A 26,526-nucleotide genomic window follows, 5' to 3' on the forward strand; every position below is an offset into this window, starting at 1 on the left:
TGATACGGGAGTATTACTCTATTGTAAGACTTGTGAGAGCCTTGTAGAATGGTGACATAACTTCATCATCATCATCATCATTGTTTAACATCCATTTAACATGCTGGAATGGGTTGAACAGTTTGACAGGAGATGGCCAACCAGGAGCTCTCCAGGCTCCAATCTGTTTCGGCATGGTCTCTATGGTGGATGCTCTCCCTAATGCCAACCACTTTACAGAATGTGAGAATTTGCAGTAATACTGCCCCTACCGCAAACAAAAAAAAGAAATTCTAATTTTTTATTAAGCAGTTAAATATCATGAAGCTTTTAAATTTATTCACTACCAATGAATAACACCATGATAGGATTGAAATGATGAGGGAAATTTAGTTTGGTTAATTGACCTGCTACAGATAGCAGGCAAATTTACTTTAAATTCTACCATTTTATCATCACAATAGAAGAATATAGAGGATAAATTAGTCTTAAATATAAGATAGCAAAACCAGGTAGGGTGGTCATGGTTGGAATAAGACAAAAATGATCAAAGAGCAAAATACCTATGGGACACACCTAATCATTCAGCTGACTGCATCAATATGGCATAAATGTGTTTCACTAGAAAACCCCAAAACAATGGAATAACAGTGGTGACTTTCACCAAAGGCTGTTATTTATAGAAGGTCAAGCAATCCTACAGACTCCCCTTCATTGTCTTTGTCCTTTTATGCTGTAATCTATTGACATTAGATAAATTCTTGAAAGCTCTACAATTGTCATCCATCTTCTTTATGAAAAGCTCTTAGACGCAATTTTATTGATGGCATCATTGCAAAATATTTTTTATTGTCAAATTTACATACAAAGTAGTCATCTTTTATTTGTTTCCAAGACTGATTATTCCTTATATATCACATGGTTCTGTGATCCTGTGAGATTTTTACAAGAAAAAAAAAAGAAAAAGAAGAAGAAGAAGAAGAAGAAGAAGAAGAAGAAGAAGAAGAAGAAGAAGAAGAAGAAGAAGAAGAAGAAGAAGAAGAAGAAGAACAAGAAGAACAACAACAACAACGAATAGTAAAGTGCTTATTACCAGTGCAGTTCTTCTTATTTTCTGTTAGTTGGTATCCTTTGGGACAGGAACAGTGAACAGAGCCAGGAGTATTGTGACATTTGTGTTCACAGGCAAAATAATTGTTCTCACATTCATCAATGTCTGTGGAGAAAATGACAAATGATAAATGGTAAACACTTCAATATTTCCAACAAAGTTACTAACAGACCCATTCCTGAAGAATTTCTGAAAGATATTATTCTGAGGGGCAAGTATTGGACAATTTAGTACAGAATGTGGCAAGTGTGATATTTAAGTAATCTGAAGAAAGAAAGGGATAATTGCATCATGTGTGTATGTGTGTAGGTGAGGCCAGTTCATAGTTTGCTAGTTTAGCATTTAAACTGGCCATATTCTAAATGTTTTATGTTCAAATTGACCAGATCCAACCTCTCACACCTGCCCTACAAAGTTATTCGAAAAATAAACAATCACATCAATGAAATCTCAAAGCAGGATTAATTCAAAACAATGTGAATAAATAAGCATTATGAAGGAGTGCTGAAAATTTCTTGGCTTTAAAGGTATGGTGAAAGGCTTGGTTGGAGACCCAACCTTCTGAGTTCTTTTACAGGGCTTGGAGAAGCTGACGGACTGCTGCAATAATTGTTTGAATCTGAGAGGAGGATATGCTGAATAAAATCATAATTAACTGATTGTCCTGTATTTTCTTTTACCCAAAGCCAGGAACTTTTCAGTATCACCTCGTACATTTTACAGAGTAATCTGAATGCTGAAGGGTTAATGGAACTGGAGCCATTATTGTTGTGACATCGGAATGGATAAAGATGTTGCATACTTGTGAATCAATGGTTGTAGTGTGTTGCTGAGTAAGCACTTGTCTGTTACGAGATAACCTCCAGACAGATTTGTTATGTATTGTACAGCTATACCATTCTAACAGGACTCAACAACTGAATTTTGTTTATTCTTTTCTACTGACTACAATACACACCACTACAGTAGGAGCATACACCCAAGCCACAGTCTCAATTACTCACTTTATAACATTACAGTCTATCTAATATAGTCACAACCTATAGACTGCATCATACGGCAGGCATAAAGAGAGGTTTTACATTGTTATATTTCCATTGCTTACAAAAGATTCGGTTCTTCAAGATTGTCAATGTTTTCCAAGAATAGTAACTAGTTGATGGCTGTCAGAAAAACATTTGCAGGTATAAAATTCCATATGGTTGACATTCTAGGGAGGAAAAATTGGGTAAAAGAGATAATGAGGTGTTTCAAGGTGAGATGAGAGCAGGAGAAACAGGTAAGTCAGGAATACCTGAGTAGTGGTATGAGACCAATCAGCTCTGGCGAAAGGTCACAATGTCACTGTAGTTGTCTGACCTTCTCAGTATAGTAGCTAATTTATTTCTGCATCACAATCTTTGAACAACAACAGCATTTGTTACAGGTTTCTGTTGGGTCATTTACAGGTTCACTGCATTTCTGATGGGGAAAATGACAAGGGCCTGTCACTAGTTTTTCCATTTTTCATCACTATACATTAACAAAATGTATACACACCCATACAACCACACACATACAGATATGTGTTTATATGATGCATGTGCATATAATGTCATCATCTTCATCATAATGTAATATCCATCTTCCATGCTAGTATGTGTTGGGTGGTTTGACAGGAAGACTGCATTAAGCTCTAATGTCTGTGTTGTCATAATTGCAACAGCTGGCTGCCCTTCCTAATGCCAACTATTTAACACAATTAAATGACACTAATAATAGTGAGGTTGCCAAGTAACTTGCAAGACAAAGAAAAAGTCACTTGAAATGAGTGGGGTTGTAGCAGAGAGGGGGGAGGGGTTATGCCAGATGTTGAGAAACTAAAGTATGATAGAGGAACAGGTATAGGTGTCTTGCTGTAGAAGACATACATGGTTACTTCACATTATTCAAGGGTGAGTGGGAGTAACTGGAAAGATAAAAATGGAAGTGACAAGGTATCAGAGCAAACTGATGGTACTGGAAGAGAATAGGGAAGGATGGGAGGGTAGGTTTATAAGGGTGTGAGAAGAGAGTGATATGCATTTAGTGGTGGAAGTAGATATGAATGTGGTGAATGATGAACAAGGGTGGAGGGGTGATTGATGGGAAATATCAGTATGGGGGAAGAAGGTGAAAGAAATAGGAGTGGATATGGAAGGAGAAGGTGATAAGTGACTGTAGAGAATGAATGAGGAGTAGCTGCATAATAAACTTGTAGATAGATAAAAGAAATATAGAGAGACAATGTATAAAGTAGAAGTGTGTGTGAGCAAGTGTGAGGGAGAGAGAAAGAGGGAGAGAGCTACAGTAACAGAGGTGGAGATCAGAGGTACATAGGGGTGGTTACAGTGAGTAAAAGGATGGCAACCTCAGAAAATATGTGAGGTTATTGAGATTGATAGTAGATATGAAAGGGTGCTAAAGAAACTGATTGATAACATACATACATACATACATATATATGTATGTATACATATATACATTTGTTCTTTCATTTGTGTGTTTTAATAGCTAGTACATTTTGCAAAGTTTAAGGAAGACACAGGCAGATAAACAGATGTTGAACCTATACATCCATACACAAGCACACATAAATATATACATATATCTAAATATAGGCTGTTTGGGCTAAATTTCACATATTTTATGTCTCTGTTCTTCAGGAAAAACTTGAAGTTTGGTGAACAGTCAATGGCATTGGATAGCATAAAGATTGAAGTGGTTGAGAAAAATTTAGCTGATATGGAGGACTAGAAGTCATCTTAAAATTGGAAAAGAGCTACCTGTATCATGATGATTCATTACAGGTATCAAAACGCCAGCATCATGACTACTGCTCAAGGCTATAAGCTTGATATAGACAGCCACAGCAGAGACTACAAGGTTGTGGCCTGTAGGAAGGGACACAGCTGACGTTTTGACTACATCCAGACAGTGGGATCCATCTCCAAATCTTTAAACAGGGACTTAGACTCAATTCAGACAGCTATGTGAAGCTCCTGGATCCTGTGGTCAATCCCTGACCAGAGAAGGTTGCAGCTGGAGGGCCATATATTGGGTACAGGATTTGATTCCATGTCTTGTAACTCCAGAAAGTGCCACAAGTGGTTGTTGGAGAATTTCTACATTTTCAGCAACCCCAATTTCTGGCCTCCTAATTCCCCCAATTGTAATCCCATGTGTAGGACATGGTTGAGAAAGACACCAACTACTACACCAAAGCTGAGTTGGTGGCCAAGATCAAGGAGGGTTTTGAAGACCTCTGTAGTGACACAGTGAGCAATGCATGCTCCAGGTTTCAGATGGGATTTTGTTTCCTTTTCTTTTTATGCAAACTGTCAAATTTAGCCTAAGCACCTTGTATATATATATATATATATATATATATATATAAGACAAGCTTCTGCACAGTTCCTGTGTTATTACTCGATCTGAGATTATGGTTAGGAGCACTTTGCATGAGGTGCAATGCAGTCGGATTGAACCCAAAAACATATGATTGTGATGCAAAAACCCTAGCTCCATCTCCATTCCTGTGTCCATAGAACTTACTCACAATAAAATGCTGTCTTTAAAACTATGATTTGCACATTTTTAAGTCCTGAATTCTAGAAGAAGATGTCCCAAATTAGAGAAAAGTTGATGACCACAGTTACAATGGTGACTGATTATTAAAACTCAAACCCGAACTGAGATCCTGTGGACATCTTGTATCAGGACATTGGGAGTTTTGAATTTAAGTGTTTGTCCTTTCATGTTTTGTCAGTTATCACCATGATATAGATTTTCTTTTCAATTAGCAGAAATTCAGTATAATGACAGGAACTGATGAGCAACCTTAATTACTCACCACACCACCGCAATTCACATCAATATAAACCCAGCCTATAGCTTCATTCATTAGTGAATGTCTACCTGTAGTTGTCAACAAAGATTTTAAGCACAACAACATCAACTAAGAAAAGGAATGTAAAACATTCCTACTCTTTTATCAACAGCATAGACAACTAAGGGTGATGGGTAAAAAGGGGTTTTAGTGCAATTGCTGTGATGAAGTTGGTGGTGGTGGTAGTAGTAGTAGTAGAAGTAGTATTAGTAGTAGTAGTAGTAGTAGTAGTAGTAGTAGTAGTAGTAGTAGTAGTAGTAGTAGTAGTTGCAGCAGCAGCAGCAGCAGTGGAGATGGTGGTCAAACTTATGTTTTCTAGTAGTTACAGCAACAACTGAAATAGTAGTAGTAGTAGTGGTAGTTGTTGTTAAACTGTCATGTTTTCTTATAAAAATGATAAATTAAATGGGAAGTTGTCATTGAGTAATAATTGTCTGATTAATTATAGCAATTAACTTATTAAAGGAATTGAAAATTATGGATTTGCAGTTTTTTTTCGTTTTTTTTATTTTATGAGAGGTGGGGTTGAAATTTGTTTTTAAATACCTAACACAACATCATCATCATCATCATCATCATCATCATCGAATTGTTATCAATGTCATTCACATCATAATCAGGGTTTTCATCAACATTACAATTACCATCACTCTCATTGTCATCATTGTCACTACTGGTGCAAATATTCCGTCATCATAATCATCATCTTTGTCACCATCATCATCATCATCATCATCATCATCATCATCATCATCATCATCATCATCATCATCACTACTCTTGAAATTTCTGCTATTTCAGAAGCTGATGCTGATGATGATGAAAATCATCTTCATTATTAACACTTCCATCATCATCCTTTTCATTGTTGTTGTTATTGCTGATATTGTGATCATTCGATTTATCATCTTCATGATTATTACTTTCATCCTTCTTATCATCCCAGCTACCAACAATAACAACATCACCACTACCACCACCACCACCTTTTTTATCGTTATCACTGATGTTGTTGTCATCTTCATTATGATCACTGTCATCATCATTGGCATTGTTGTTGTTGTCATTGTTATCACCATCATCATCATTGTTGGCAGCATTAACATTAGCATCGTCATCATTCTCTTCTTCATCACTATCATCAACCTCATCCCCATCTTCTTCATCACCATCATCACCACCTTCATTGTTTTCATCATCACTAACATTATCACCATCATCATCATCACCATCATTATTATCACCATCTATATCATCATCATCATCATGCTACTATGGTTGATACTGGTGAAATACATAAACATTTTTCATCTCTTTCCAAAAAACTTTATCATATTTTTATCTTTCTTACTCACTGCATCTTTAATTTTAATGAAAATTTATATATATTTTTTGGTTTCCTATTGAAAGAAAAACGTTTTCTTGTATTTTTAATGAAATAAATTACTTTTGATGTTGAGCAAAATCTGAACAAAAATTAGAACCATTGTCACCACTGCTACTGCCACCACTACGACTACTACTTCTGCCACACCACCACCACCACCACCACCACCACTACTACTATCAATACCACATTTACTACCACCACCCCTACTATTACTCCATTACTACTCCTATTACCACCACACCCTCAACACTTTAACCAACCCCACAGCTTCCACCCCCCTTCTCCTCCCTGCACTGCCACCCTACCCTCATCATCACCACTATGACCAGTACCACTACTCTGATACCACTTCTTAAAACAGCCATATCTGGAGGTCTGATCAAAATACTTTATTTCAAATGTGATTTGGCTTGAATTCCCCTCCCTCTTCTTGCTCCCCAACCCCATCAGTTTTCCTTCACAAATTATATTTCAAATATCTAATCAAATTATCTTTGTAACCCTCTCCAACCAACTTCCTCCCCACCCCTACCTCATGTACCCTTCTACTATTTAAGTATACCGTCCCTTCATTGGGTCATGTGACATATTGCCTTAGAGATTTGAAGGAGACTTTTTGTAAATGTTTGCTAGAGGCACAAATAGTGCTGCTTTCACCTCAAGATGCATTCAGCAATAGCATATCCAGACTGTCGGTCTGGGTCACAGGAACCAGCAAAACCCAACAGTTGCACCCTCACATGTGCACTCTACCCAAGCTTCTGCCCAGAAAAGTTTACTCCCTAAAACAATCCACATCTGTTGTGTTTGATGTCCCAACGAAGAAAGAGGTTGTTCAAAGACCCAGCTTCTTGATGTGACATCACATCCCCCTGCTTCCAGTCCCATCATCACTCTTCCCTCATCGCCTCCCTGATCAGGTATGAACAGATTGGATGGCAAGTATGCCCAACACACTCTTTTCTACTCTAGACACAAGGTCTGAAATTTTGTGGGAGGGGCCCAGTCGATTAGATTGACCCCAGTATGCAACTGGTGCTTAGTTTATCGACCCCGAAAGGATGAAAGGCAAAGTCGACCTCGGCGGAGTTTGAACTCAAAACATAAAGACAGACAAAATACCGCTAAGCATTTTGACTGGCATGCTAACGTTTCTGCCAGTTCGTCACCTTATGCCCAACACACTCTGATACAGCACTATACGAGGTGGTATCAAAAAGTTCTGGGACTCGTTCTGTAGCACACCAACAGATGGCAGCACATGGTTGTGTGCACAGTGAGAGCTAGCAGTGACCTTCATGAGACAGTGTGCCAAGTGACATTGCAGTGTTTACTTTGCAAGTTGTGAAATTTGTGTTTTTGTGATGCATATGCTGTAGTTTGTAATTTCTGTCATAGACTGAAAGTTGCAACAAAGAGTCATCTTGAAATTTTGCGTTAAACTTGGGAAGTCTGCTACAGAGACATTATGCATGTTTTGGCAAGCTTACAGTGACAAGGCAATGGGTTGTATACAATGTTTCAGGTAGCACAAGCACTTCAAAAGTGGAAGAATATCCCTGGAAAACAATGAGCGATGTGGAAGACCTGCTATGAACATCACCCCCGGAAATGTGGAGAAAATTCATCATCTTATGCATAAAGATCATCATCAATGATATTTTGAAGCACTTGAGGGAGGACATTTGGCAAAAGCAACTGAATCTGTGGGGCACAAGGAATTCGATTCATCATGACAACAATGCACCTTGTCATTGAGCACTCCTCACTTGTGAGTTTCTTGCCAAAAACAATATGGTAACACCTCTGCACCTTCCGTATTCACCAGATTTAGCACCTGTAGACTTTCATCCCTTCCCCAAGATAAAAATGCAACTCAAAAGTCACTTCTTTTTTATACCGTTGTCAAAATACAGAGTGAATCACAGAATGTCCTCGACTCACTCACAGAAAACGACTTCCAAGCCAAAAGTGGCAGGAATGCTGGGACCGGTGGTATTGCTTTGTAAGGTGACTATTTTGAAGGAAATGATGTTAAAACTTAGATAAATATGTTATTTTTTATTAAGCACAACTAGTCTTGGAACATTTTGATACCACGTTGCAAGCAACACTATAAACAGCTATGGCTATTTTGGTCAGTTGTTGTTGCTGTTTAGAGCTAATTCAGCCTTTAATGAACTGAGTTGGAATCAAAGGTTTGTGAATACCCTATCTTTTCTTTGGACATTATCTGTGGCATTTTCTGTGACATTTGGACATTTTCGTTTCTGTCAACAACCTATTTATTTCTATCTTAGTCAGATTCTATCTAGTTCTACATATCCTAATGTGTCCATACTTTATGAAGGTCTTTTGTAATTTTGCTAAGACTTAGCAGGTTGTGTGACCACTTGGAGGCTTCCTTCCTGGCACAGTAGTGGTCAGTCATCAAAAATAATATCATACTCACAGATTTATCTAAAAGAAAAACAAGAAAGAAGTAAAAGGAAAAGAGCTTAAATCAAAACAAATTCTAAAATGTACTTACCTTCACATGGAATGTTGTCAGGTGGACTGCCTCGGTAACCTTCATTACAGAAGCAATCATTAATTGAGGTTTTCAATGGACCATCAGTGTGAGAGGAGTTGGGACAGTGAACACAGATAACATCAGTCTTTGAACGGTATGTGTTCTGCAGGCAACCTGAAGAATTATTGTAAAAAGGAATCAGTAAATATCAACCATCTCATGTCTAATATTTTCTGAGATATAAATGTTAGTAGAGAAGGAACAGAAAGAAAAAAGAGGGAGAAAGACAGACAATGTGAACAACGACACCTTTATTAGAATGGGCTTTGACTTTATATATGTGTGTGTGTGTGTGTGTGTGTGTGTGTGTGTGTGTGTGTATTTAAACATTTTATATTGTCTATTTGGATGTTTTGCGTTCTTGTCCCATTTTGTATTTTTATATATATATATATATATATATATATATATATATACAAATTCAATCCATGATCAAAACTGCATTTACTGCGGTAGTGTGTTAACACTCCACATGGGTATAAAAGAAAGATATGAATTATACTCAGCAGTATAATTTTATGAGTGTGGATTGGTATTGGACATGTGATGTCACTGATCACGTGCATATTTTGAAATACCTGTGAAGTTATACGGAATACTATGCTGCTGAAAAATAGTAAGTAAAATTATTTTTAGCTTCTATTTCTTGCAGTGCATGGTGAGGCATAAAGCCAATCTCTTGTTATAATTATGCATATAATTATAAAATATTTTATATATATATATATATATATATATATATATATATATATATATATATATATATATACCCTTTTCCTTTCTACTATAGGCAAAAGGCCTTATATACATATATACATATATATATGTATATATATATATCCTTTTCCTTTCTACTATAGATAAATATGTTATTTTTTATTAAACATAACTAGTCTGGGAGCATTTTGATGATACAACCTTGCAAGCAACACTATAAGCAGCTATGGCTATTGTGGTCAGTTGTTGTTGCTGTTTAGTGCTTATAGTGTGGTAAGAGACCCTGTGAGATCTCTGGCTGCAGGATGCTGTCCATTCTCCAAGAATCTACCAGAACAAACAAGACTGAAGATTCTGAGAAGTAAAATAATATATATATATATATATATACATACATGCACACATATATATAGACAGACAGCTAGATAGATAGATAGATAAATAGATAGGTAGGTAGGTAGTTAGATAGATAGATAGATAGATAGATAGATAGATAGATAGATAGATAGATAGATAGATAGATAGCTTATAATGTGTGGTAAGAGACCCTGTGAGACATCTGGCTGTAGGCTGCTGTCCACTCTCCAAGAATCTACCAGAACAAACAAGTCTGAACATTCTGAGAAGTAAAACAACAACAATATATATATAATATATAATATATATATTGTAGATTCTTGGAGAGTGGACAGCAGCCTGCAGCCAGAGGTCTCACAGGGTCTTTTACCACACATTATAAGCTATCTATCTATCTATCTATCTATCTATCTATCTATCTATCTATCTATCTATCTATCTATCTAACTACCTACCTATCTATTTATCTATCTATCTAGCTGTCTGTCTGTCTATATATATATATATACAGACAGACAGACAGACAGGTAGATAGATAGATAGATAGATAGATAGAAAGATAGACAGATTGATTGATAGAAAGATAGATAGATAGATAAAATATATATAAGAAAAGAGATGACAAATGAATGAATGATTATCTTATGGACTTCGTTAACTTACTGCTGTGTCCACAATAAGATGGGATGGAATCATAGTTGAATGCCTGAGGAATAACTTATAGTTTCATCAGAGGTTCAAACACAAAGTTCCTGTAAGTTAATGAAGTTCATAAGGCAATTGTTTATTCCTTTGTGATTTCTTTTTCACTCTGTACTCGAATAACTCTTCATTAATGGCATGTGTATGTTGAGTTCTACACCAGGTTATAAGTATGGCAATGCCAAAGTGATATATATATATATATATATAGGACAGCAAAAGAAAGAAAGAGACCTTGATATTATGTAAATAGAGGAATTTATCTGTAAAAATATGTGACACTTATTCAGTAGCCATGATAAAACTCCGAGTTTCGGATGCCGGGGTGGGAGCCCACACCAACATCTTTTCAGTTATCCAGCCATTAAAAATTCCTGTGAAAAATTACCATTAAACAAAGAAATTACAGTGTGGTGACCATCATTAAGACAAAAGAGCTAATAGACTGCTAAGTAAGGGGAGGCTTTCTGTTTTGCTCCAAAGTATTTTGATTTTTCTTCCTTTTGTTTTTCTCTTTTCATTATTTCTGGAGGCTTTTGTTTTCTTCCTTTTGCAACCATCTCATCCTCTCATCTCTTTGGCTGTCTACATTGGAGGGGTCTGCCTACAGTATCTCCTCATTAGCAGGCCACTCAGTTGTGGCTTTGGCTTTGCTCTTTTGAGTGTCTACTGGGCCCAGGAGACTTTACTTTTCCATTTCACTTTCTCCATCCTTACTGCAAGGATGACAAGAAGGATGTGATACATACATACATACATACATACATACATACATACATATGTATGTATGTATTCTTTGTAAACCTAGTACTTATTCTATTGGCCTCTTTTGCCGAACTGCTAAGTTATGGGGAAGTAAACACACTACCACCGGTTGTCAAGCAATGTTGGGGGGACAAACATAGACACAGAAACATATACACACACATACATATATATATATACATATATACGATGGGATTCTTTCAGTTTCCATCAACCAAATCCACTTACAAGGCTTTGGTTGGCCTGAGGCTATAGTAGAAGACACTTGCCCAAGGTGCCACGCAGTTGAAATGAACCCGGAACCTACTTACCACACAGCCACTCCTGTGCCTGTGTGTGTGTGTGTTTATGTATGTATCTGTGCATATGCAGTGACATGGTATCTTTATTAACATTGCTGGACAGATGCTTTATGCTGTCCTGCTCACTTGGTTGTTATGACGTCATCAATTTGACTAAAAGTTTTGCTGTCAGGAGTGACTCAAAAGCATGATCTTGTTCTCAGTTTCTCACTGAATGATTATTTTTCTCTTTGACATTTCATTAGTCGTTGTTCATAACTCACATCTTATATTAACTTGTTTGCACAGAAATATTCAGATCAGATCCTAGAGCCACTTCCTTCAATTGAATAGGTATAATTGATAGGAAGTTTTGTCTATCTATAAGAAAAATCACACTACCTGGCTGAATCCATGTGTCGGCGTCTCTCAACCATTCATACTCCATTTTTTCTCATTATTTTCATAATTTATGTCCAAGACACCATCACTCCAACACACACATGCTAATGAAAAAATAAACTTTCTCACAATGATTCAAACAGATTCTCAACATATAGGCACAGGTGTGGCTGTGCGGTAAGAAGTTTGCTTCCCAATGACATGGCTCAGGATTCAGACACACTGCATAGCACATTGGTCAAGTGTCTTTTACCACAGCCTTGGACCAAACAAAATCTTCTGAATGGATTTGATAGAAACAGGCCCATCATATATAATAATAATAATAATAATAAAAATATAGATAATATATATATATACAATAATATAAAATATATATATGCATATATATATATATATATATATACGTATTTGTACATACTTACATTTATATGTATATATATATATATATGCATATGTGGCCACAGAACGTCGCGAAACGCGTACAACAGAAAATACGAAATACGCATACATGGAATATGAACTATTTTTTCAAACAACAAAAGACACAAATGGAAAACAAGACAAACAACACAAAGAACAACCCTTCGTCAGTTGTTGGCTGTTTTTCTACTCTTGTATTTCGACCATTTAACAACAATATATGCTTTCGATAAAACAGTTGCCCCTGCAAAGCAAATGAAATAAAATTTGTCTCCTGTTCAAGCTTGATTTACATATTCGCTACCACAATCTCATTTAGACTTAGCAGCCCTTCCTATTAGTTTTCACTGTCCTGTTTGTGTTACCAATTTTGACCCTCCGCAAAATAGATGTAAGTATGTACATATACGTATATATATATGCATATATACCAGAGTAAGCACAAAAATGTGAAACAAGGTGGAAAAAAGAGTACTCAAATACCAGAGATAGAGTAATATGCTTTATTTAAAAGCAGCAGAAATATAACAAAAGCTGTTACTCAGAGTTTCATGTTCTGACAAACTGGAACGTGAAACTCTGAGTAACAGCTTTTCTTATAATTCTGCTGTTTTTAAATAAAGTATATGCATATATATATTTATATTATTATATGATTGAATGCCACGCATCCTCTTCTAAGTAAGTTTTATCTTAATAATTCTGATGCGCATTCTACTATCTTTTTACTCTTTTGTTTTTTCTCTCTTTCTCTCTCTTATTCTTTTATCTCTTCTTCTCCTATTATTCTATCCTATTACTCTTTCGTTCTTTTCTTTCTTATACTTCTACCTCCTTTTCCCTCCTTCCTGTTTTTTCTTACTCATCCTATCTCTAAAGCGTATATTGTTGCTAAATGGTCAAAATACGAGAGTAAAAAACAACCAAAAACTGATGAAGGATCGTTCTTTGTGTTATTTATCTTGTTTTCCATTTGTATCTTTCATTGTGAAAGCGAAATCACGATGGCACCTGTACTAGTGGAGCGCTAAGAGCACCGTCCAAGCGTGATCGTTACCAGAGCAGTTGTCTGGCTTCCATGCCAGTGGCATGTAAATAACACCATTTGAGCACGATCATTACCAACATCGCCTTCCTGGCATGTGAAAAGACATTCAAGCGAGGTCGTTGCCAGTGCCGCTGGACTGGCTCCTGTGCAGGTGGCACGCAAAATACACCATCTTGAGCGTGGCCGTTGCCAGTACTGCCCGACTTGCCTTCGTACTGGTGGCATGTAAATGCACCCACTACACTCTCGGAGTGGTTGGCGTTAGGAAGGGCATCCAGCTGTAGAAACTCTGCCAAATCAGATTGGAGCTTGGTGTAGCCATCTGGTTCACCAGTCCTCAGTCAAATCGTCCAACCCATGCTAGCATGGAAAGCGGACATTAAACAATGATGATGATGATATATATATATACATGTATGTATGTGTGTCTTTGTGTCTGTGTTTGTCCCCACTACTGCCACTTGACAACTGCTGTTGGTGTGCTTATATCCCTGTAACTTAGCAGTTTAGCAAAAAAGACTGATAGAATATGTACCAGGCTTAAAAAAAAATGAATAAGTACTAGGTTCAATTCATCCTCAAGCGGATGCCCCAGTATGGCCACTGTCTAATAACTGATACAAATAAAAGATAAAAAATATTGTCTCCAGCATTTTTTTTTCCTTCAAAGAAGCAATTTTACCTGTGATCCTAATTTTTATTTAACTTTTGGAATTCTGTTTGTTTTACATTTTACTGCTGCTGTTCCTTATCTACCACAATTAACTGTTAAGATTTCTTATATTAAAAGATTCATCTTTATTTACATTACAATCGTCTGTGGTCATCTAATACACCCTTGCCATCATCATCATGATTATCATCACCATCATCATTGCTTTTATGTCTACTTCTTCTATGTGCCAGCATGGGTTGGATGACACACAGTGAGATATCATTTCATGGCCTGGTGCCATTACTGTGGCCACCTTTTGCCTATTTCTTAAACAGAGTATTCCACTGGACTTCACACATCAAAACCAACCAAACAGCCAAAATCACCATCACCGAAAGAGTGTCAATGTGACGACACACAGAAATAATATGGAAATAAACGCACATGCACATATAAATATACACATATGCATGTGTGTATGTGCATGTGTGTATGTGCATGTGTATACATATATACATATATATACATGCATGTACATGTGCATAATACATACACACACATATATACATACATACATACATATATATATATATATATAAGCATACAGATATATATGTATGCACGTATATATACATGTATGTGGTTCTAGTTCAATCTTCCTTCCTTTCTCACCTAATTATCTCCCCTATATAATTTTATTTCCAAATTTATTTCCAATGTTTAATTCAATAATTTAATGATGTATGCGCTTTTACCTCCAAATGGATTTTTATTATATTTTCTTGTCTTTCAAACTGAATAGCCTTTTGTGTCAAATATTGCTACATGCTTACATTTATACACAGACACGCACACGCACACACACGCACACACACACACACACACACACACACACAGAACACATACAATTTATACAAATACATGTATGCACATGCACATATGTGTATGTAATATGATAGAATATAATGCAATATAAATTGATATAATATAATAATAAACATACACACACACTTACTCAAATAGTACATGTGTTTATTTTACATACACACACACAAGGATGGGGTGCTGAAAAGTTGCTGGCTTTAAGGATATCATGAATGGTCTGGTTAGAAGCCTAACCTGATGAGTTCTTTGACAGGGCTTTGAAAAACTGAAGAACCACTGAAATAAGTATGTGAATCTGTGAGGAGTGTATTTTGCATAAATTTATAGTTAACTGATCCTCCTGTATTTTCTTTTACCCAAAGCAGGGAACATTTTGGCACCCCTTCATATGTGTATTCATATAAATACATAGATGTGTATAATCATTTTAACATTCACTTTTCTATTTATTCATGAGTCAGACAAGAATCATTGCGACAGATTTTCTACAAGCAGTTGTTGTTCTTCTTCTTGCCAACCCTCACTCTCCAAACAAGGTAACTTTTTCCCTTAGAATGGACATAAAAAGAATCAAACATTAATTGAAGAGTCACTCAATGGCTTAAGTGGAGTATCACATTTATTTTTTCCAGGAAAATGTTGACAGTGACTTTGAAGTTTCTCTAGTTGTTGGGTAGTGAGACTGTGCAATCATTGTCAATCTTTTCTTTGTAAATATCATCATTATCATTATCGCCATCATCATTTAATGTCCATGTTCTCTGCTGGTATGGGTTATGTATGTATGTGTGTACTTATGTATGCTTATGTGTTTATATATATATATATATATGTATATATATATATATATATATATATATATATATACAGATAGATATAAATAAATATTTTATTTGATTGCCAAAAATATTGCATTATAAATCAATGATGACAAATGGACATGTCTGGACTACTGATCAGTCAAAATATCACCATCAATTCCGCCAGCATCATCACCACTACCATCACTACCATCAGCATCATCAACATGTTCACAGTCCTTACAAGTAACACCAAGACTAGCCATAATGTTATTATCACCATTTTTGCAATCATCTCTGCCATCATAATGCATGCCATCACCCCCATCATTACATCTAAATCCAACATTATTATTACCAGTGAGGTAACTTCTTTTATGTATTTCTTTGAAATTGCATAATCTGCTCAAAATAACAACCACAGCTGGCACAATGAACTCCCTGCTCTCTTTAAAAGAGGGACTTGTTCTAAATATTAGATTAATCTAAGGTGGTGAGCTGGCAGAACTGTTAGCATGCTGGGTGAAATACTTAGCAGCATTTTGTCCGTCTTCACGTTCTGCATTCAAATTCCATCATGGCTGACTTTGTCTTTCATCCTTTCAGGGTCAATAAAATTAGTACCAGTTGAACATTAGCATTGACGTAATCAGCTTAGCCCCTCCCCCAAAATTGTTGGCCTTGAGCCAAACTTTGTAATCAATGTGTGTGTAAATATAAACAAACTAACATTTGTTTTTATTAGAAGCATCGAAATGTGTATTGTATGATACAAACAAGAAGATATGTTTTCAAATGCAGAATTGCTGATAGAACAGCAGAGATACTTGGTAAATTACCCTTACAAGGCAGAAAAATTTGTTGACAAACAGTCCTTACAAGTAACACCAATTTTTTACGCCTTGTTAGGGTAATTTATCTAGTATTTCTGCTGTTCAAATGGCAATTCTGTGTTCAAAAAAATATCTTTGTCTTATTTGAAATCAATATTAGATTAGCCTATCTTATAATAAAGAAATGCCAACCAAATGGTACAGACTTGACTATAAGTTTAAAATGTACACTTCACAACCATACAGTTTGAATTTGATCCCACTGCATTGTATCTTGTGCAGATATCTTCTGCCATATCATCATCATCATCATCATCATCTCATTGGGGTTGGGCAACTTTCCCAGACCAATGCAACCCTTGCATGCCAGATGTCACAATGAAGTGATATGATATGGGTTTTAGTCACATTGGTCTTTCTATAGCTGAAACATCTCATCTGTGCATGCCATAACTCAGGTCCATTGCCAGACTTTGGTGCCTGGAGGTGCCTCAGAATATTCTGGGTGGGCATTAATTTGTAATCATGCTAAAGTGGATTTTTGAAATAAGTGTGTCACAGTAAATCCAGGTGTGCACCATTGAGTGGGAAAGTGCTGTCCAGTGCCCACCCTTAGCAACAGAAATGCTGTAACTACAGGTGGTAGCAGTGAACTGATTGATCTTGACCATTTAGAGTCCATTTTCTGTTCATCTGCTCAGCATCTAGTGATATTCACCATTGACTTAATAAGTTAATGAGCTAAATAGTTCATATCCACCATGTTGCACCTCATGGTTTCAATATACCTTTGCTTGTGGGGCATCCTATTTAACCCATAGCTGGGACTCCTGATAAATACTACTACTCCAAATAAGAGCAGACCTGGGAACAATAGGGGCTCAGAAGTGGTTCCATACACCTCAAAACTCTGGAGCTTCTAAACCAGGACTCCACTACCTGATGCAATTTAAAGTCATACCTAGAACTTAGGTCATGACTTTGGCTTAACCAAGATCTTAACAGTAGAATTTGATAGACAGAAACTATTTTAAAGAATTCTTGTGTGTGTGTGTGTGTCTTTGTCTTTACCAGTAAACATTGATGAAGACTATAAACATTGGTGAGAAAACAAACACTATTGAGGCTCTCTTATTATAAGACATGCAGAGAATTACTGATTGGTCCATTGGAAATATGGAGCAAACAACACTTTATTTTTTTTATAATAACTGCATTCTGTTACCCTACTGCTAACATGCCTTAGGTGAATACATATTATGGATGAATTATTTTGCAGCCAGATATTAAACTTTACCTATTTTTTCAACAAGAGATTTTTCATTCTACTTGTCTTTGAAAGCACACAGAATCGTTTTGTTGGTAGAGAATGTCAATAGACATCATTGTTTGAAGCTGGAACAATTAGCATATTAGTCATTGACTAGTATTATCTCCCCATCACACACACACACACACATAATTATTTCTCATTAGCTATTTAATGCTTATTACAGTCAGCCATCACTCACAAGTGAATATAGCTTAGTAATGTATCCCATACTTTTTACTAATTGTGTTAGGTGCCAACGTAGTCAAGAGCAGACATAGACACTTTCTCAACCACCTCACCCTTGATCCAACAACATATCAAGGATGTGACAGCTGGGGAGAGAGAGAGAGAGAGAGAGAGAGAGAGAGAGAGAGAGAGAGAGAGAGAGAGAGAGAGAGAGAGAGAGAGAGAGAGAGAGAGAGAGAACTGCACCAACACCTGGGTGGCACTCATTATGGCTGAGTGGATGAGATTTAAGTACCTTGCTCAAGGACACAGTGTACTGCCCAGTCCAGGGATTAAACTCACAATTTTAAAATCATAAGCAAAACACCTAATCACTTGACCACACATCTTCACTACATTATGTATGGTAACACTAACTTGCCTATGTAATCTATGGGACATGACATATCAGCAGATGGAATTGAAAACCATTATAAATTATGTGTCACTGTATGTATGTGAGTGGCAATGATTAATCAAGAAATGTGAGTCATTAGAGTGTTATTGAACAGCTAAAGTCTTGGTGGTTTCTGTCTTATGAGGCCTTTGTCAAAATCACTTTCAGTGACTCAGGCTACAAAGCTATAGATAGAAACCATTACAAGAGACAAGTTACTGCAGTAAGCAGCAAGATTTGAAGACTTTCTGCAAGAACTGAGTGTTATGTTAAGTTGCCAAGGAAAAGGTATCACAAAGCCATTAGTGAAGCATTTTCCCTTGACTCTTTAGATGATGAGAAAGTCTTCAGTGGTGCCCAACAACCTACCTGTTTCTAGTAACCAAAAGAACAACTGTAACCTTATATAACAGTAGGTTTATGATGAAGTTAAATGAACAGTACAATACAATCCTGTAAGATGTGATCATGTGTGTATCAGGGTGTGTGATGTAGACAAGCGATAAGCAGACAAAATAACAGCAACAAAAGTATGAGATGTGGCAAAATACAAGTGAAGATTGATTGAAGCAAACAAGAGAATGTAGAGTGAAAGTCTGACAAAACAAAAGATGTAAAGAAATGTCAGGAAAAGATGCCGAATGAGGCTGGATTTCAAACTGAACAATTGATGGAAAATATATAAAAGAATGATTGGAAATGGTGGAAATTTTTAGGTTTTGTTACTTCCAATATTAGAGACGAGTTTTATCAATAATATCAGCTTGTGGGTATTGATCTGAAATTGGTATGGAGTTATCTAATGGAGATTGTTGTAATTTTAAAGTCTGTGTGTGTGTGTGTGTGTGTGTGTGTGTGTGTGTGTCTGTGTTTGTGTGTGTATGTGTGTGTGAGTGAGTGAGTGTGTGTGTGTGTGTGTGTGTGTGTGTGTGTGTGTGTGTACATGTGTGTGAGACTAAATGAGATTTATTGTTAGTATACAAGGAATTATTGAAGTATATGTGTGAGTATGAGACAGAGAGAGAAAGTTAATATATGGGTGTCATTGAGTATACATGTATGTCTGTCTGTATGTATGCACAATAGACATGTCATTGTGTGAAGGATTGTAAGTATAAATTGGTATACATAAGCAAGAATATATATGAATGAGATGGAGGGAATGAGAGAGAAAGTTAGTGAAAATAAATGAATCAGAGAAAGAAAGGAGAAGTGAAGAAGTACCTAGTTTTATAGATCTAATGGTAGCTATACACAGTGAAAGTGATATAGATGATTGCACAAAAACACAAGCAGACATATAATCATGCACACACATGCCTGTGTATGGGCACAGGTGGAGGAGGAGGAGGAGAAGAAGCTGCTGTGGACAAAACACTTCTCAATAAATCCAACAGTTACTATTAGAGTTGAAATTTTGCTTTTAAAATTTTTATCTGAATTATTCACATAAATTGATATTTTATATCACAGACCATTGCTTTAAAAAAAAAAATACACGTGTCCACCACACATTCTCCCTCTCCCTCCTCTCTCTCTCTCTCACACACATACACATACACAAACCAGCAGACTTATTAACACATGAACACAGAAGCACTATCTTATACACATGAATAAACATAACAGTTTCACAGTTACAGCAATCTGTTAGGGTGGCCATCAAAGAATCAATGGTTATTCATCTTTAACAAGAGGTCAGCCCTGATCAAGCAGCCCAACGATCTAATTTCTATCTGTATGGGTTTTTTTTTCAAATGCAATAAATATATCTAGGACTACACAGTCCAATGTTTTTTTTGTTTTTTTTTGTCAAAGCAATAGAATCTGAATTGAAAGGTATTTGACTGCCGTTTCTAGCAAGTCAAATGTCAGCATAGAAGTTCCCTTGTTGACTTTCCATTGACTTATCCGTGGTTTGTATAGTGATAATAATGTTCTACTAGCATTCACTGCCTCAATCCATCATGTTATAGACAAGTACCATGTGGAGGTACAATTAATATCTATAAGCAACGAGGAGAACTGTTTAACTGAACACTATCTTATTGACTGACAATACTGGTCAATGTTTCCATTGACCAGTGACAAGGAGATGGATGGGGACAAAATATTTACCACACACACACACACACACACACACACACCTTAGAAAAGTAATTGTTAACCTGGTTTGACAGTACCTCTTTGGAGCCTTGTGAACTTACAGGGCAGGGGGTAAATTATTAAGCGGGTGTTAAGTGGGGTTCTGAGTAGTTCACATTTTTACAACGCATCCTTGTCATAATTAGAATATGAGTCAGACATTGTATTATCAGTGAGCTGGAAACATTACTGATGAGAAGCTAAAGTCTATAGAAATTTCATTAAGCAGTTTTGTTTAAAATTTAACTAGAGGTGTCCTAATCTAGGCAAGTATCTGAAAATCAAAATAAAAGGTACTTGCAGGAAGGGGTGGCTTAAATAAGTAGGAATAACAAACCACTGCACAAAATTAGCTTTTGTTTAATTAAAATAATCTGCATTTTAGTGAGTGAGTGAGTGTTTGTGCACGAGCGTGTGTGCTTGCGTGCTCGTGCACATGCAAGAACATGCAAAAGGGGCATTTATGAAGGTTGGGGTGGAATTCAGCTACAAAAGATTAACAATCATTGCTTTAAAAGATTGCCAAATGAAACAATGTAAGACCCACAATATTTATTATCCAAGGCACAGGCATGGCTGTGTGGTTAGTAGCTTACTTAATAACCACGTGGTTCTAGGTTCAGTTCCACTGTGTGGCACCTTGGGTAAGTGTCTTCTACTATAGCCTCGGGCTGACCAAAGCCTTGTGAGTGAATTTGGTAGACAGAAACTGAAAGAAGCCCATCGTATATATGTGTGTGTGTGTGTTTGTGTATGTGTGTGTGTGTGTGTGTGTGTGTGTATGTGTGTGTGTATTTTTGTGTGTGTCTGTGTCTGCCCCCCCCCCCCCCAACATCGCTTGACAACAGATGCTGGTGTGTTTATGTCCCCGTAACTTAGCGGTTCGGTAAAGAGACCGATAGAATGAGTACTAGGCTTACAAAGAATAAGTTCTGGGGTCGATTTGTTCAACTAAAGGCGGTGCTCTAGCATGGCCACAGTCAAATGACTGAAACAAATAAAAGAATAAATCTCTGAAATATTGGTTTCAAATTTTGGCACAAGGTCAATAATTTTGGGGGAGGGGTTAAGTCAATTCCATTGCCCCAGTGTTCAAATGCTACTTATTTTACTGAAAGGCAAAGTCAACCATGGCAGAATTTGAACTCAGAATATAAAGACAGACAAAATGCTGCTAAGCTTTTTCTCAGCATGCTAATGATTCTGCCAGTTTGCTGTCATAAATCCCTGAAATAGTGAATCTCCCAAAGTGTAAGTAAACCCCTGCTAAGCTAGACCGTTCAATCCATAAATATTTAGATTTCCATGTATTATCAACCTTAATGCAGACAAATGTATAAATTGTGGGATGCATGTGTGTGGTATACAAATGTAGCCATGATCAAGGTAATCCTTCAGGCACAAAAGTTGTCAAGATGCTATTGCTGTAGGAAATCTCCTTCAAAAGATGCGATAAAATGAAAGATAAAGTGATCTGTACATTGTCCCTTGTAACCCAAACCTATCTATTTCAAAATATCTGCTGTTGCAGAAAACTAGTTGAGTGATCAGTGACTTGTATCTGTGTATTTGTAAGTTTGAACATAGATATAAGCAGATATTTGCTTGTATCTATGGTCAAACTATTAGACAACAATCTGAGTAATCAGTGACACTGCTAGTGTCTGTGGTCAACAAAGCTGGTGACAACTAATTAAGTGGCCAGTGATACTGCTTTTGTCTGTAGTTAACAGAATTGGAGAGTTAGGTAAGTGGTCAAGGTGTTGCTTATTACGTTTATGGTCAAAGTACTTAATGAACAAGTCCATTAAGTTATTATTTTGATGTTAAGACCCGTCTCAGCTCTGATCAAAATGGCTAATGATTCCAGCAGTGACTACCCCATCTTATTATCAGAGGGAGTATGTCTGGGACTGCATTATTTTATATGCCCTTCCTTTTTAAGATATTTGAATTTGAATTGAGGGATATTAACTACTATTTGTAACAAGTCGAATGCTAACATTCAGATTATCTTGTTGGCTTCATCAACTCTGAGGAAGTAACTGTTGGTGGCTTTGAGAACTGGTGTTGTGAAAATGATGAATGATTTATTAGTTTTAGAATGCAGTTCCATTCTTCTCAAGGTAAAATCTATTACATGTTATAGAACAAAATCCTAACCAGAGAAATATTTCTTTCTCCTTTATTTAATGTTACTAAACCTAGAGATCACTACCAGTACACTAAATCCTTATCATTCAGAAAAATAATTTAACATCTCTGTTAAATATGTTTACATACATCTACAGTAATTTAATTTAACAGTCTCTCTTTATATATTTTGTAGTGGTCAATTGATTTTTTTTACTGAATTAGTAATATCTTTTGACAGGAAGAAGTCTGCAGTCACCACATTACAAACATGAAGATTATAGTTCAAATATAAATTACATCAATACATATAGGCCTTTATCTTCAAAACAATAGAAATTTATCAACCCAAACTAACAGAAACATATTCAATTAAAGACAATTCTGTCAATTTAGCAATGTCTATGTTCAGAGTTGAAAACTTCAGACAATGTGAAAGACTTCCAGGAATTATAGAAGAAATAAGTATATCATCCTTGTTGAACAAGTTACACTTTATGCTTTTCTTTATACAATCCCCAAGAAATGAAGAATCTAACCTTTATATGTTTATCATCAGCTCTACAAGAAGGGAAGTAGATGAAATCTTAAATCAATTTTGCTTCCTCTTAGCAAACAAGAAGAGAGGAGGGTTCAGCACATAGTATTCCTCAGAAACAAAACACCATATCACTGGCACATGATAGCAAGATTTAAAAGAGAATTAAGACGGAAAGAATGGGTTAAATATGTAAAGAGGTGAAAGATGGGGAATTGAATTTTCATTTTATTTTAGTTATGAAATGTTATAAATTGTGAACGAGAAATAACTTTTGGGAGGAAATTATAAAAGTGGAAGATTGTGAACTGTATTGGGAGTGGACATTATTAGGAGAATGTGAGGAGAGAAGAATGGTTATAAATAGGGACTGAAATGGAGCCAACAAGTTTGAGGTAAAATGTAGAATTGATATCCCTTGTTGGAGTAAATGTCAAACAATACACATTTGGTTTTATAGATTCTGGTCACTGAGGACTTTGAGGGGAAAATATATAAACACACACGTGCAACAGACCAACACACATACACAATTAGATAAGCAGACAAATAGATATTGTTACACACAGATGAAATGGATGTATATGTGTGTTTGTCAATGTTTATATATATATGAGAGATTAAAGAAGTATCAGAGACAAGTGATGGGACAAGCCAAGATGAAATGGAAAAAATGACAAACAACCAGATAGATATGGATATACACTGCTAAATATGAATATAGTAGACTTAGGAAAAACTACATATATATATATATACACATATGCATGCATACATGCAGATATATATACACTACATATATACACTGACACATGCATGTAGATGCATATGTGTGCACATATAGATATATATTTAATAGTAATCTATATTTTTGAGATGAGGAATTATGTACATTATTCACAATGGATGAATAGGTGTCCTCACCTTGTTTGTTGTTACCACATCATTTCAGCTGATGTACTCTCCAGCCTTCATCAGGTGTTCTGATGGAATTTTGAACCCAACCCTTTATTTGACTTATGGGGTACTCTGTTCTTATTTCAAAGGTATTCTTTTCTGCTTTTTTTTCCTGTTGACATTATTTTTCAAGTCCCTGCCTGGGATTGAACTAAGAATCTGAAGGTTTAGTAGCTCATAAGCAATTATAGAGTGAATTTTTGAACTTATAAATATAATATTTTATCTTTTCTTAATACCAGTTCCCATATTACATTCATATCTGCATGAGGTCTGCTTAAGAGGTTATTGTGTCCTAGCATATGTGCTGCCTCTTTTCATTTTTGTATTTTCCAGTGGTGTTCACTGTGTATTATTTTAACTTAGGAATACCTTAGGAATGAGAACAGAGTACCCCCATTAGTCAAATAAAGGGCTGGGTTCGAAATTCCAGTAGAACACCTGATGAAGGCTGGAGAGTACATCAGCCAAAATATTGTGGTAATAACAAACAAGGTGAGGACACTGATCCATCCACTGTAAATAATGTAGATATGTATTTGTTCATTCATTTTTAATGCCCATTTTTGCATGAGTTAGTTGAATATGTTACTAAGGCAATGGTTTACAACTGAACGCCCTTTTTGTCATTAACCCTTATTTGCTTTTCAAGTTAAGAGCTCTCTTATTCCACATGGTTTTGAAGGTAAAAAGCAAGCAAATGGTATTTTGACAGAAGTGACATCGTCATCACTGAAGTAAATGCAAATGTAAACAAACACTGACACACATACACACACATCCATGGGCACACAGACACATGCAAATATGCAAAAGACACACACATATATATATGTATATACACACACACACTCAATTATACAATAGATCTGTTTTAGATAATTTCATCAATTGGTTTCAGAGTGAGAAAAAAACTAACAAATTTTCCAGTTTGTTGACCACTTTATGAGAGCCTGCTTCTTTTTCTGACTCATGATTTCTTATATATTTATGTATGTATGTATATTCACATGTGTGCATGCATGTGCATATATGCATATATGTCTATGTATACACGCATACTGACATATAAGTATATATATGTATATATACATACATACTTATATGTCAGTACATGTGTATACAGTTATATACATCTGTGTGCATATGTGTGTTTATGAGTGTGTGTGGTGTATGTTTGTGAGTGTTTGTTTTGTGTTTGTGTGTGTGTGTGTGTAATGTTTGATAGCAGGTAAAAAAAAAACAACTCAAAACCAATATAAACCAATTAACTTGACAGGGTTTCACACCCCTTCTTACAGGCAGCATCTACCTTGGGCAGCTGATAAGTAAACTGGGTCATTCCCTTCTCCCATTTAGCAATAAAATTGTCATACCTGATTCCATCACATGAGTGTGGAGGGGAGATGGGTGTGGTTTCTGGTACATTATTAAATGAGAAAATAATGGTTGAGGGTGGAGTGAGGCCCTAGCGTGTTACTAAGTTTGGCATCTGAATAGCAGGAGAGACCTACTGGGAAGAATTACAAGTGATTCCTGATAATTGGGAAAATGTATAAGAACTTCATTTCTATCACCAGTTAACATCATCTGTCTTGCTATCGTCAGCCTCCTTCTTCTTGTCCATCATCACTGGCAGCTGTGTCATTTCCACACAGTTGTTGTGATAATTATGATGTTGATGTTGATGATGATCATTATGATGATCCAGCATCATCATCATCACCAACATTATTACTACAACCTTCCTTATTATCATCAGCAACATTATCACTACAACAACCATTATTATCATCATCATCATTAGCATTATCACCACTACCATAGCTACCATCATTATCAACAACATTATTGTTATCATCACCATTATCATCACCACAAAACTTCCATCATTATCACCAGCATCACTGTTATTATCACAAGTATATCATTTTCATAGTAAGAAAACTCACCACCATCATGTCAACACTGCCATCACATGAACACTGTTAT

At 36.1% G+C, this 26,526-nt stretch overlaps 1 protein-coding gene across 4 annotated transcripts in view; it reads right to left on the bottom strand.

Moving 5' to 3' along the window:
- LOC106871923 (uncharacterized) overlaps positions 1-26,526 on the bottom strand; it is a 423,018-nt gene that overhangs the window by 172,884 nt on the left and 223,608 nt on the right. For all 4 annotated transcript variants that reach the window (XM_089361578.1, XM_089361580.1, XM_089361579.1 and 1 more), the window contains 2 exons: positions 8,918-9,073; positions 1,073-1,195 (listed from right to left, as the gene is read on the bottom strand). In XM_089361578.1, the coding sequence (XP_089217704.1) occupies positions 1,073-1,195; positions 8,918-9,073 (279 nt within the window). The remainder of the gene's footprint in view (positions 1-1,072; positions 1,196-8,917; positions 9,074-26,526) is intronic.

The sequence above is a fragment of the Octopus bimaculoides genome, chromosome 13 (genome assembly GCF_046866305.1).
Source record: "Octopus bimaculoides isolate indiv1 chromosome 13, ASM4686630v1, whole genome shotgun sequence".
Classification (NCBI taxonomy): domain Eukaryota; kingdom Metazoa; phylum Mollusca; class Cephalopoda; order Octopoda; family Octopodidae; genus Octopus; species Octopus bimaculoides.